This window comes from Carassius auratus, unplaced genomic scaffold, assembly GCF_003368295.1.
Source record: "Carassius auratus strain Wakin unplaced genomic scaffold, ASM336829v1 scaf_tig00216436, whole genome shotgun sequence".
NCBI lineage: Eukaryota > Metazoa > Chordata > Actinopteri > Cypriniformes > Cyprinidae > Carassius > Carassius auratus.
In genome coordinates, this window is record NW_020528571.1 from 1 (window position 1) to 13,021 (window position 13,021).

General features: G+C 43.3%; 1 protein-coding gene and 1 pseudogene across 4 annotated transcripts in view; one reads left to right on the top strand and one right to left on the bottom strand.

Annotated features, from left to right (window-relative positions):
- Window positions 1-39: 39 nt before the first annotated feature.
- LOC113098170 (gap junction alpha-5 protein-like) lies at window positions 40-1,117 on the top strand (annotated as a pseudogene).
- Window positions 1,118-3,308: 2,191 nt separating this feature from the next.
- The window catches only part of LOC113098169 (B-cell CLL/lymphoma 9 protein-like), a 37,978-nt gene continuing 28,265 nt past the window's right edge, over window positions 3,309-13,021 (bottom strand). For 3 of the 4 annotated variants that reach the window (XM_026263120.1, XM_026263122.1, XM_026263118.1), the window contains 6 exons: window positions 11,717-11,827; window positions 11,279-11,438; window positions 10,299-10,398; window positions 7,888-10,183; window positions 5,550-5,834; window positions 4,329-5,446 (listed from right to left, as the gene is read on the bottom strand). In XM_026263120.1, coding sequence (XP_026118905.1) covers window positions 4,329-5,446; window positions 5,550-5,834; window positions 7,888-10,183; window positions 10,299-10,398; window positions 11,279-11,438; window positions 11,717-11,827 — 4,070 coding nt within the window. Of the gene's footprint in view, window positions 5,447-5,549; window positions 5,835-7,887; window positions 10,184-10,298; window positions 10,399-11,278; window positions 11,439-11,716; window positions 11,828-13,021 lie in introns of all 4 variants that reach the window. The other variant, XM_026263121.1, reaches the window with a different exon arrangement.

Sequence of the window (13,021 nt, forward strand, 5' to 3'; positions counted from 1 at the left end):
TTTTCCCTTCATTCACAATATCGTTATTTTTTCAGGCTCTTCGGACTAGTCATGGCTGACTGGAGTCTACTCGGGAACTTTCTAGAAGAAGTCCAGGAGCATTCCACCTCGGTGGGAAAGGTGTGGCTCACCATTCTTCATCTTCCGGATCCTGGTCCTGGCACGGCCGCCGAGTCCTCGTGGGGCGACGAGCAGGAAGACTTCACCTGCGACACGGAGCAGCCCGGCTGTGAGAACGTTTGTTACGATCGAGCCTTCCCATCGCGCATATCCGCTTCTGGTGCTCCAGATTGTGTTCGTGTCCACACCTTCTCTCATCTACATGGGACATGCGATGCACATTGTCCGCAGAGAGGAGAAGAGGAGGAAAGAGCAGGAAGAAGAAGGAGCGCAAGGAGACCGAGATGGAGAGAAGTACCCAGAGGAAGACAAGAACTGTGGGAAGGAGGACGAAGGTGGAGGTGGGAAGGTGCAATTGAAGGGAGCTTTGCTACAAACATACGTACTCAGCATCCTCATCCGCTCTGTAATGGAAGTGATCTTCATCATAGTCCAGTACATGATCTATGGAGTCTTCCTCAATGCGCTCTACGTGTGTAAGGCCTCACCGTGTCCGCATCCGGTCAACTGCTACATCTCGAGACCTACGGAGAAGAACGTGTTTATTGTGTTTATGCTGGTGGTAGGGGCTGTATCGCTGCTGCTAAGTATCGTAGAACTGTATCATTTGGCGTGGAAGCAGTTTAAGGGTTGTTTGCAAGGATACAAGGCTTCCAAACAGCGACCGAATACACCTTCAACCGTGGCTGCAGTCTCACCAAACCAGTCCACACCCAACCGAGCCTGCACTCCACCTCCCGACTTCAACCAGTGCTTGACATCTCCATCATCTCCCCTACTATACAGACACACGCACACTCGCTTTTACACCCAACCTGCCCGCCTTTTCACGACCGGCTGGAGCACCAGCAAAACTCAGTGAACATGGTCACTGAACGCCATCAGGGTCAGACTACCTGGGGGTCAACTTCTTGAGCTTCTTGCATACACCTACAGAGGACAGCCCAACTCTTGCGCCTCGCCTTCGTCTTCTAAGCCAGTTGATTTTATGTGTTGAGGACAGCGAAGGGTTTAGTAAGGAGCACGCATGGACCAGCTAGCCCGCATGAGACCTGGAACGACCTTGCGGTATAGCACTGACCGGTCACATCTGGAAAAGGGTCGTCTAGTGCGACTAATCAGAAATATGCAATATGATTTGCACTTGACCTAACATATTTACTTTATTGCTGTCTGATAGACTGAGCCAGAAAATTCACAGATGCACAAATGTGAGTGAGTGATGCATAAGGAAAACCATTCAATAAATATATTCGTTTACATGAAATCAAAATTTAGGAAACTTCTCACACTCTGAAAATCCTTTGTCACTTGCATTTGGACAAATGCATTTGGAAACAAAATCTACACCACAGTTTCACTGTAATAATCTACTATAATATAGTGTTGCACCATAATGCAACTGATGACGTTTTTACCCTTCTTATTATTGGTTTTCTATTTTATATTTGCTGATCTTAGCAGTATTTAAATATTCTGGACATTTCTTACTTCGTCAAACGTATTTCTGAAATGGAAATGGACGCTGAGCTAACCATTTGAAATGGACCGTTTGCATCTTGAACACTTACTGTGAATTCGCAACCCTTTTTTGATTTGTAAAAAAAGACCAATGGAGAGAGACAAATGCAATGGGAAATATTATTGCAAAAATGAAAACATCACTGTAAATCCGGGGACTGTCATCACAGCCGAGCTCTGAAGAAAACAGTTGCATCTAATTTGATTAAAAAACAAATCATCTGACACTGCAAGAGTGATTTAAACGTAGAGAATCTGGAGTGAAGAGCTCTTGAACTGAGGCCCAACTGTGTATACTTAGCCTGAAAATATGAAAGAAAAAAGGAATGTAAAACCAATGTTGTGGTTTTAACCTTTGCGGTCATATTTTGAATCTGTTTGTTAAAACAGATGTGTTTGTTCTTAAATTTATGAATCAGATTTTTTTAAATGTTAGTTATGTTTTACATACTCCAGTAAGATAAAATAAAAAACTAAGAATGTCAGCATACATCTATACACACACACACATACACAAAAACCCCTACCACTTTAATGTCAAATCTAACTAATCATGTCACTTCTACCACTAGATGGCGCAATCACTCTCCACTACAATACCATGCTAGCCAGTAGCTCAGAATGCTCTGTGTAAGTCATATGTAAGGTCATATGTTGTTGTTATCCTGACACTTAAGTGCTTTACATTTTGTGCTGGTGGATAAATGGGGACCAAATTAGTGAACTATTCTCTTTGCAGATGGAAATTACATTTAATTTGTTAATAACTTTGATTTAAATTACCAATAAGAGAGTAGTCCAAAGATTTTGCATAGTAATAATAATAATAATAATAATAATAATAGCAAAATAGAGATTCTCCATAAATCCAAAGTACTCCCATATTTGTGATTTACATGATAATTTATGCAAAGCAAACTTGCAATCCAGGAAAAATGCATTGCTCAAAAATGCCCAGGAGTGATCATCTTGTGGAATGTACATTACAAAATTCTAGTGCCAAATTATATCTTTAAAACTTATTACAAAGCCAGATTTAATATGTGAAACACTGCCAGTATACTAATAATAACAGATTCCAAATAATCATGTCTAGGTAGCTAAAAAAAAATGTTTTAAAGGAAAACAACCTGCCACTAGGAGGCAGAGGAAGACCATTAGTAGCCACGCAATACACACAAAGGCATTGACACGCTTTATACCAAACAATATATTTTATTTGTCGTCCAACACCACAGCCCAGCCTTAGGAAGTGGTTCAGTACCAAATTCAATGGAGTTACACATGACGAGCATCAACACAGGAGGGGCAGGGACAAGAGGACAACCTATTAGCTTTTTTGTTTTCGTTTTAATAATCATTTGTTTTCTACAAAAAAAAAAAAAAAAGAAAGAGAGAGAGAGCCCACCCTCCAGTAGCTCAGATTTTGTCAGTGCTGCACTGTATCGCTGTACACAGCCAAGCAATTAAACAAAAAAAATATATTTTCAATGTATTCCGCAGTGGTGGCAAATAGCGACAGCATGACTGTCTGACAGACACGGATATGCAGACGGCAGCCTGAGCGTCACTGCAGAACGGAGTGCTGCTGGTTTATGGGGTTCAAAAATGCCCCTCCACAGTCACCGTCACCTGTACCCACACCAGCTTACAGAGGTTTCTAAAACAGGAACGGGAGACCACACTGCATACATCTGATTTCTGCTCCTACTGACTGTCAATGTGTTTTTCTCTACAGTAAAAAAAAAAGGAAGAAAAGAAAAGGAGAAAACAAAACACTTTATTCTTTACAGTTAATTCTTGTTTGTGCTTTTTTAATAATACTATGATCTGTACGAGGTCTTAGTTTGGTTTTATCATACACTGGAGTAGCAAAAAAAATTAAATTTAAAATATTCTGTACGCCCCACAGTATTTTGTGGTGCTGTTGTGTCACCTACTGTCCACGCACAACCACCTCAATCCCCCCTTTACAAATGAAGATGAAAAAAAAAACTATGGAAATCACTGGTAGAATCCCTTTAACAACACAAGTACAGTACACACATACAAAGAGCATTTCCTGTTTGGAGGGAAGTGATGCGATAAGATGTAAACATATAGCCAAGACGCTGCACCTTGTGACAAAATGTTCCTTGACTTTTCCACTTTTATGTCTATTCTTTCAGTTCTTGGACTTTTTTTTTTTTTTTTTCAACAATCTTTCCTGGTTTCCAACTATGTATAAAAGTACAATGAAGCCCCTAAACGTTCATACTTGGTTTGCTGTAGACTTTATATGTGGCATCTTGTCCACAGTGTCAAACAAATATTCTGGACATGAGTCGGTCTTGTAAATTCCATATACATTCCCAAGTTATTGAAAAAAAGTCCCTTCCAAACAGTGCCGGACCTGAGCCCAACTTTGAGGAAAGCATAATTAGCTTCTCACACTTCCACCTGTTAAATGACATTACCATTGTAGAAGATTCCCTGTGAACACATCCATGTGTATGTGATGGATACCCATCACTTTGCAAGCTATAGACCTTGTTCTAACCAGGTGTCAGGGTGTGTATGTGCACAGAAAATGTCCCGGTTTCCACATGTATCTGCTTGATAATCTAGTTTCTTTTTGTCTTTCATTACGAAGGTTTTTATTTCACTGGTTACACGGTTTCCCGACTGTTCATAACCATAGTGGAGGCTCAAAACATTATATTCCCAGGGTTTCCTGGTCCAGGGTTAAATCCCATGCCCATGTCTGCTGCCATTCCTCGAGGCCTCATCTGAGAGGGCATCATCATAGTCTGCTGAGGACCACTCATCCCTTGTAGTGACATCATCATGTTAGGAGAGCCCACAGGGCCAGGGTGGTTGTACATTGGCCGTTCCTTTCCTTGCATCATTCCAGGGCCTCCCATCATTCCTTGCTGCTGACCAGGAGACAACATTCTGTGCTGTGGCCCCATCATACCCTGACCCATGAAACCTGGGGCTCTCATGGGGTTGTGGCCTGGATTGCCCATGGGCATGTCCTGTGGTCCCATATGTCCAGGACCAGGAGGACCACCCATTCCCTGCATGGGGAGGCCCATCCTCGGATTGCCCTCACCCATCATCCCCTGCATGTGGGGAAAGCCAGGTGGGCCAGACGGGTGTGGTGGCTTCCCACCAGGGGCGTCTCCACCACGAGGGAAGTAGGACAGAGTCTGGCTAGGCTTCTCAGAGGGGATAATTCGAGAAAGGTCAAACTCTGGGATACCTGACGCACCTGGTCGCATTACCTCATGTAGATCAGAGTCATTAAAGACACCCGGCATGTTATTAAACTCCTGGCCTCCTGGAGTGTTAGGTTTACACATAACTGGCTCACCACCAGGTCCATGAGGCATATTGCCCATCCTGCCCAGAGGGCCCCCTTCTCCCTGGAAACCCATCCCATGAGGGAAACCACCCTGGTGCCCGGGACCATTGTGAGGGAAGGGGACCTGCTGTGGAGGTGACTGTCCTGGAGGGAAACCCTGTCCTCGGTGAGTAAGACCCATACGGCCCTGTGGCATCATCTGGTTGTTGCCCATGCCAGGGTCTTGGGAGACTGGGTTCATCATCATACCATGAGGCATCATGCCTGGACCCATAGGCCCAGAGTGAGGAGGCATATTGGGGCCCATGGGATTGGGCGATGGCATCTGGTTTGGCATGCCATGCGAAAGTGGCTGGGAGACCATAGTGTTCATCCCCATTGGACTGAGGGAAGGCATGGGGCCAGAAGAGTTGGGCGTCATCATTCGAGGATGACCTGGGTGATGGTTCACACCCATACCTACAAAGAGAACCGAATGATTTTGAATTAGTGGAAAAGACCTCCATAAAATGCCACCATAACCAAATCCTACTGCATTTTCATTAACTCTTATAGTCCTTACCGGGCATGCTGTTGTTCATAGATGGTAGGTTTGGCGATCGAGCAGGTGGCGAGTCATCGTCGGAGCTAGCCACAGTTTTGATCGCATCATGGTAGAGGGGCGTTGAACTGGGCATTGCAAACTTGGACATGCGGGACATCATGATGGAAAGAGGATTTTGAGATAATGTTGGCTCTGGGGGCATTGTGTAGGGGCTGCTGGATGGAAGACTTCCTGGCACATTCATGCCACCTGGCTGACCGGAGGAACTATTGGAGGGAGGAGCTGAGGGAGGAGGATTACCACCTGAGAACAGAAAAGGACAGAGGATGTGTAGGATGATGGAAGAAAAGCTTTTACCAATGACATTTTATTTGACACCTCTAAGGTCAATAGCTGCTAAAAAACATTACTAAAAAGGTCCTGCTGTATCAGTATAATTAGCAGGAATAATTGAGACCACATGAAAACAAAGTGCCACTAAATATATTCTTGGACCGTGTTCTCAAGAGCTTAGCTGAGCTAAGAAATGGTTCTACGATCTACCTGGGCGTCAAATGCATTTGGGAAACAGAGCCCTGGTTATTTAGATGATCCCTTTAGACCAGGGGTAACCAACCCTTCTCCTGGCAAACTGTCGACTGTCCTGCAAAGTTTAACTCCAACCCTAATCAAACCTGCCTTTAATTTTTAAGTGATCCCAAAGACCTTAATTAGTTGCTTCAGGTATGTTTGATTAGGATTGGAGCTGAACTTTTCAGGACAGTCGATCGCCAGGAGCAGGGTTGGCTACCCCTGCATTAGACATTGAGTACAATTAAGTGAAAAGTGACGTGACATTCAGCCAAGTATGGTGACCCATACTCAGAATTCATGCTCTGCATTTAACCCATCCAAAGTGCACACACACACACACACACACACACACTGTGAACACACACCCAGAGCAGTGTGCCAGCCATTTATGCTGCGGCGCCTGGGGAGCAGTTGGGGGTTCGATGCCTTGCTCAAGGGCACCTAGTCGTGTTATTGCTGGCCCGAGTTTCGAACAACCCTAGGGTTAGGAGTCAAATTCTCTAACCACTAGGCCATGACTTCACGACTTTCAACAGATAGTTGAAAATTAACTGTTCAACTATCTGTCAACTAACTGTCAGAGTATTAGTTGACTGTCATGGTTAGGGTTAACAGAATAAGTTGTATATGCAAAATGACTTATAGTCAGTAGAATGTCTTTCAACATTCCAATGTTGGGGAACCAATAAAATGTGTCAGCAAATATTAAGCATGAGTGATCTACGTGTAGTTGCAAAGTCACTTTTAGTCAACCACTATAGTCAACCAAATGTTTAAATTCTAAAGGGCACCATCAAAAATGACCAACACTGGTACATACCGATAAACAGAAATTATCCACACACACACAACAAAAAATGCTACGTACACTAGGGGTGGGAGAAAAAAAAACATAATACCGCAATTCTTTTAAAATGATTTTTTTTAAAAATCGATTGGTTTACCTGAGAATCAATTTATATTTAATTATTTCACATTTCCTAAGAGGTAGTGGGGAAAAGTTACCGCTTTTATCCCAACAGAGGGAGAAATGTATAGGCGTGTTTGACTTGAAGCTGCAGCAGATCAATCGACATATGAATTCAAAGCATTGCAAAAAAAGATCTGAAAGCATGCGGAGCCGTCTGCGTGCACAGTGCCACTGCATTATTATGTCATATCCATTTCAAGCCAGCATGAGAAAGCAAAACCATGATGGAGACCAAGGATCAAACCTCTTTGAGAATTATTTCTGCACCTTCACATTTAAATCCCAAGTGTTGAAACACTTTGGATTTTACACACTGCTGGGAAAACATGACTATGTAAAGTAACATAGCACTTTATTTTATTTCATTTTTTTCTTCTTCTCATTTTGGTGAACATTTGACTGTTATATTCAAGTGCAAGTTCAGGGTTTTGGTACTTGAAAGTTTTATAGTTCAAGGTACTTTAAAATATACACAGTGTATGCTCCTAAAATAAAAGTTCAGAAAGATGTGATGCATTGTTTTTGTTAATATAACTCATCATGTACTGTATATTTTAAGGGTATAATCAAGTATTTTCCATTGTCTAGTCTTTAATAAGCAAACAGAAATCACAATATATTGTAATATCGAATCGCAACAGTTCTATAATCGCAATACTCAATCGCAATTTATATTGAATCTGCACACAAGTATCGGGATAGTGTTAAAGTGGTAGATTAGTGTCAGCCCTAATGTACACTGCCTAAAAAGTAATTTTGTATAACATACATGAGTAATAAAGACCTCTGTTTAGGCAGGAATTTGTATTGTACCTTGCTCTACATTGCCCATCATATTTGGTGACGTCATACTAAGGGGAGGCTTGTTGTTCTGAGGGATTCCTGGGCTTTGCATGGGTGGCTTGGGTGATGATGTCCAGCCAGGGGAGGGGACAGGAAGTGAAGGAGATTTCATATGGACGGGTGATGCCCCTGCTGAGCCCATCATGGGAGGAGACTTAATGGCTGCTGCTGCTACTGCTGCCGCTGATGGTCCGCTTAGCATACCAGCCAGCTGGGATGGCGTCTGTGGAGACTTGAGGTTACCTGATGGTGAGCCCAGCATTGGCGACTGGACCTGCCGCAGTGTTGGTGACTTTAGCGGGTTGACATTGATGTTGGGTGAATTAGCAGGGCCAGACTGAACATTCAGGTCTGAGGGCTTGCGACTCATATTTCTCTGGCCAGGCAGAGGCCCTGAGCTGTTGGGAGCTTGGTTCGGTGGTAAAGGAGGCATGTGACTAAGACGACCATTTCCACCCATACTGCCTCCTCTCTGGTCAGGTCCAAAGGGTGGCTCGCCTCTGGGACCTCTTGGATTTCCAGGGCCTTGGGGACCCATGCCAGGGAATTGTCGGTTGGGACCCATGTTGAGGTCTCCTGCATGGGGCTGGTCAGGGAAAGGAGGCCCCTGCATTATTCTCTGTGAAGGAACAACATTGTCAGGCATTGGACCTCCACCTTGCCTCATCTTCATAATTTCCTCTGGACTAAGGTTCATTGGCAGATCTCTCATCTTAGGGTTCATCATCTGAGGGCCAGGACCCATGTTTACATTGAGGTTTCCAGGTCCCATACCAAATTCATTCATGTCTCGACCAAGACCTTTAACAAACTCCATTCTTGATGAGGGGCTCATGGGACCATCACCTGGCATTCTAGGAAACATCATGCCACCTCCATTTCCAGGCTCCATGGGTCTTTGATTACCCATCATTCGATTCATCTCCATCATCATACCAGGCATCAGACCCATGCCTTGTTTATCACCCATACCTTGATGGAACATGGCTTCCTGTACAGACTGAGGATTAGGGAATCTTTCCACCCTCCCACCAGGACCTCCAAACATGCCTTGCCCAGGAGGGAATCCCCTACCATCCCCCATTTTTGGCATATCATCAGGCCAGTTCATTCCAGGTCTGGGCATAGTATTAGGCCCTCCCTCCATGTCAGGGTTCATCATGCCAGGGAAGCCAGGCATCCTCTGCATGTGTGGATGCATCCCTCTGGGGCCCATGTTCATCTGGTCAGGGAATGGTTCAGGGCCACCAGGGCCCCACACCTCTCCAGGATTCATCTGGTAGGGTGGTGGTGGACCTCGCATCATTCCTCTAGGTCCACCCTGATGAAGCATCATGTCTCCCATTGGCCTATGCTGCATTTGTTCCTGTTTGCGCTTCTTCTCCTCATAGAAGTCTTGCTGCAGTTTTAGCCAGGCCATCTGCTCTGGGGTCATATGGTCTCCATGCTCTCCACCAGGACCTGGATGCAAGTTCATAGGTCCTGGACCTGGTGGAGGGGGTCCAAGGTCATCTGGAGAAAAGGGCATGTCTCTAGGACCAGGCGGACCAAAGGGAGGCCCATCTGGACGTGGGCCTCCTGGACCACCTGGCTTCCCAAGGCTTTTTGACTGGGCCATCATGGCTTGGAGAGGCCCTTGTTCCATTTTCTTGGGTCCTCCTTCCATCATTGCAGAATTGGGCAGGGGTCCACCCATGTTCCCCTGGCCCATGGCAGCCATGTCCTTGTCATCTGGGAAGAGCATACGCTGTATATCACGTAAAGTCTGTAAAGAACGTTCCCTGTGTTCAAGTTGCTCTTGGGAAAGGCCCTCAGGGTTTTCCCCCATGCTAGACATGATTTCATGAGCCAGCTGCTGGTGGTGTTGAGCTGTGAGCTTGGCATCTACCCCTTTAGGTAAATCTAGGGATGGAAAGCTCTGTTGAGGGCCAGAATTGGGAGGCTGGTTGGAGGCCTGGCTACCAGGTGTCCCTGCAGAGTTGCTACCATCGTGGGATCCAGCACCATCCTGTGGGCTACTGCTGGGGAGGCTCTTAGAGTCCATACCAGCTGAAGGTGCATTGTCTGGAGGCAGGCTAGTTGGTTTTGCCCCCTGGCTTGGTTGCTGAGGTTGGGTGGGTTGCGCTTGAGGTTGTTGCTGCTGGCCTGACTGCGCTACTTTAGAGGCTGCTTGGTGGTTCTGATCACTGGCGAGAGATGAGGGCTGTTGCTGGGACGGAACTCCTTGCTGTTTAGGTTCACTTCTGAGGGATCCAATCTGATTGTTCTAAAACGGACACAATAAAATAGACATTTTTAATATGTCTGTGAAAATCTTGACATTTAGTAGCAAACATTCTTAACATTTAGTGTAATCAGAGTTCAGTGATGTCCTTTCTTACCAGGGGGAGCTGGGGCTTTCCACCCTTGCCATTAGAGATATTATTCACGTGGTAAGTGATGATGTTGTCTACATGTCCCGTTATGACTGCATCTGCTGCCCTGAAATGAGAAGAAAATAGTCACAGTCAAAGCTTTGCATAACTCTTCTGACCAAATACAGTATTCGCTTTAATATCTAATTTATTTAATAAATTGCATTTATTTTCACGTAAAACTCTTTTGCCAATCCCAGTTTAATATGTATAAGAACAGAAGAACAGTTTATTTTCTTGTAAGCAATCTGTATCTATGGCACTACTGTAAAATTGCTGTTTGTCTATTTGGCATGCTCAAACAAAGCAACACTGGCTCAAGCAATTTAAAAACTTTTTAGCAATTCTGTTCAGTGATGATAATGGTTCAGAAATCACATGTTTCAGCTTTAGGTACCAAATATATTTATTTCACTCCCATTACTTTACATACTAATAATGAGTACTGTGACAGTCCATGCAGCGGGCCATAGCCACATTCACATGATTGCTAAAAAAGGATGGACAAATAGTCACACAAGAAATTGACACTGGGCTCAGTCCCATCTATTGTGATGGCAGAGCAGTTATGGCACTGTTCTGTGGGAGACTTTCGTTATGATCACAACATCTGACAAAGTTTCTGACACATCCTGTCACTAACTTTTGGCATTCTAATATCTGCCATCTAAGGGTCTAGTTTAGGCAAACATGTTGCTGTCAGTGCTCAAACTCTTTCCACTTTAGCCACTACTACTTTTAGACATTTCTTAGCTCAGCAAAAAGGAAATGTGAAAGAGAGATAGTGATAGAGGGATTTGTTTCTTTGAACTGACAAAATCCTGTCAGTATGATTTAACAGAACAACTGCATTTTAACAGTGCACCTGAGGGTACAAAACATTAGCACACATTCACAATTATATTGTGAAAAGCACCATTTATTAAGAACAATCAGGAAATCTTTACTTGTTGGCCATCTCTGTGGTGAAGACGTAAACAACCTTTGACCCTGGTTTCTGCCCACTCCCCAATTCAGACGCTGTGCTCTGTCCTCCAACTGTATTATGAGTAGGTGTAGAAGCAGAAAGAGCAACTGGATCTGGCTTTATGTCAGCAGAGTTACAGTCTGTGCAAAACATAAGAAGCATTACAGATATAATCACATAGCATAAGCAACAAGATAACATTTTGGCAATCGCTATTAAATAATGCTTTTTTTGCATTAAGACTTAATTTCATTAGTTTGTAAAATGAATTAATCACAAATGCATTTATTATTACATAATAAATCTGTGCCACCAGGTGACAATAATTACCATTTCATACATAAATTAAGGTGAAACCTGTTTTACAATTTAAATTAGTTTTATTATAAATTAAAAACTAAATACTGAAACCACATACTGAAGAATCCTGCGTCGTCGTCTTCACTCTCTCCACCTGAACACCAATCTGCACCGCTGTATGGCAAGCGTCGCTCTCCAACACACAACCTTTTCGCTCTACTGCCCATTTCTTTAGAGAGACAGAAGAGTAGGATTACCATGACGTTCATGAAACAGTCATACAATTTCTATTGCTGGGAAGTCAATTACTAATAAATTGTAGGGTTCTTTCTCAAACACAACGGTGGATAGAAAATACAACAAAATCCCCAAAGACAGTGTACTGGAGTACCAGGCTAGATTTAGTCTTTGTGAACAACAGTACTCTTAAAATTTTACATCAACATGAATACAATGTGCATTTCTATTCATTATACATTCCACATTTGTCTGGAAAGTGCTCTGCTTTCCTTTGGCATCCTCTCCTCATGCCATGTTGACTAATCTAGGCTGTCCTGAAACTTTTAAAGGTGTCTCAGATGGCTTAAAATGAGCTTTGGACAACTTGGAGCCAAAATACAAACAATGCTCTCTCAAGAAAAAAATACAATAAAACAACATAGAAAATTCTTAGTCACCATTAAATGTCATGAAACCACATGTTTTAGAGAAGTGAAAGTACAATAATTGTATGCAACCCATCCACACACGTTTTACCAATTATGTGGTTAAAAGTTTCAAATATTCAATGCACACAGAAATGTACAGTTAAATAAAATCCAAGAAAATGCACATATAGCACTTAACAAAAAATTTAATGAAAAAAAAAAAGTCTTATTTTCTACTGCAAATGCTTGTCATATTTGGTCAGGTTTTCAACATTTATGGCCAGTTGTGCAGCCCACCAATAACACCGTGGCATCCAGGAGTTAAAAGGAACACCTACAACAAACAAAACAGCTGACCTCCAGTGAGGAGGAAGAAAGAAAATAATCACTGACTTTGTGAACAAGGTTTGAAAGAGACAATACAGTAGCACTATTGTTACTGTCTATCCAGCTGGTTAGTTCCCCGACCACAACATCTCACTGAAACTAGGACACAGTCGGGACTCAGGTCAAAAGGAGAGATATAAGACTTCCTGTGCACAGACAACACACACTGCTCAAACGGCAAGAGCAAACTCTCAACAGCTTGAACAAACACAAACACGCATGCCAAACAGACTTAACAAGCTGTCTCCCTGTGAGCATACAAGAACATTGGTACACAAAGAAAACCAAACAGGTTGCTACTGAACAAGCCCTTGTCTGACTTGGACAACAACATCAGCATTTAAAACATTTAAACATAGACTGACAGATTTTAATGTTGCACATCAAGA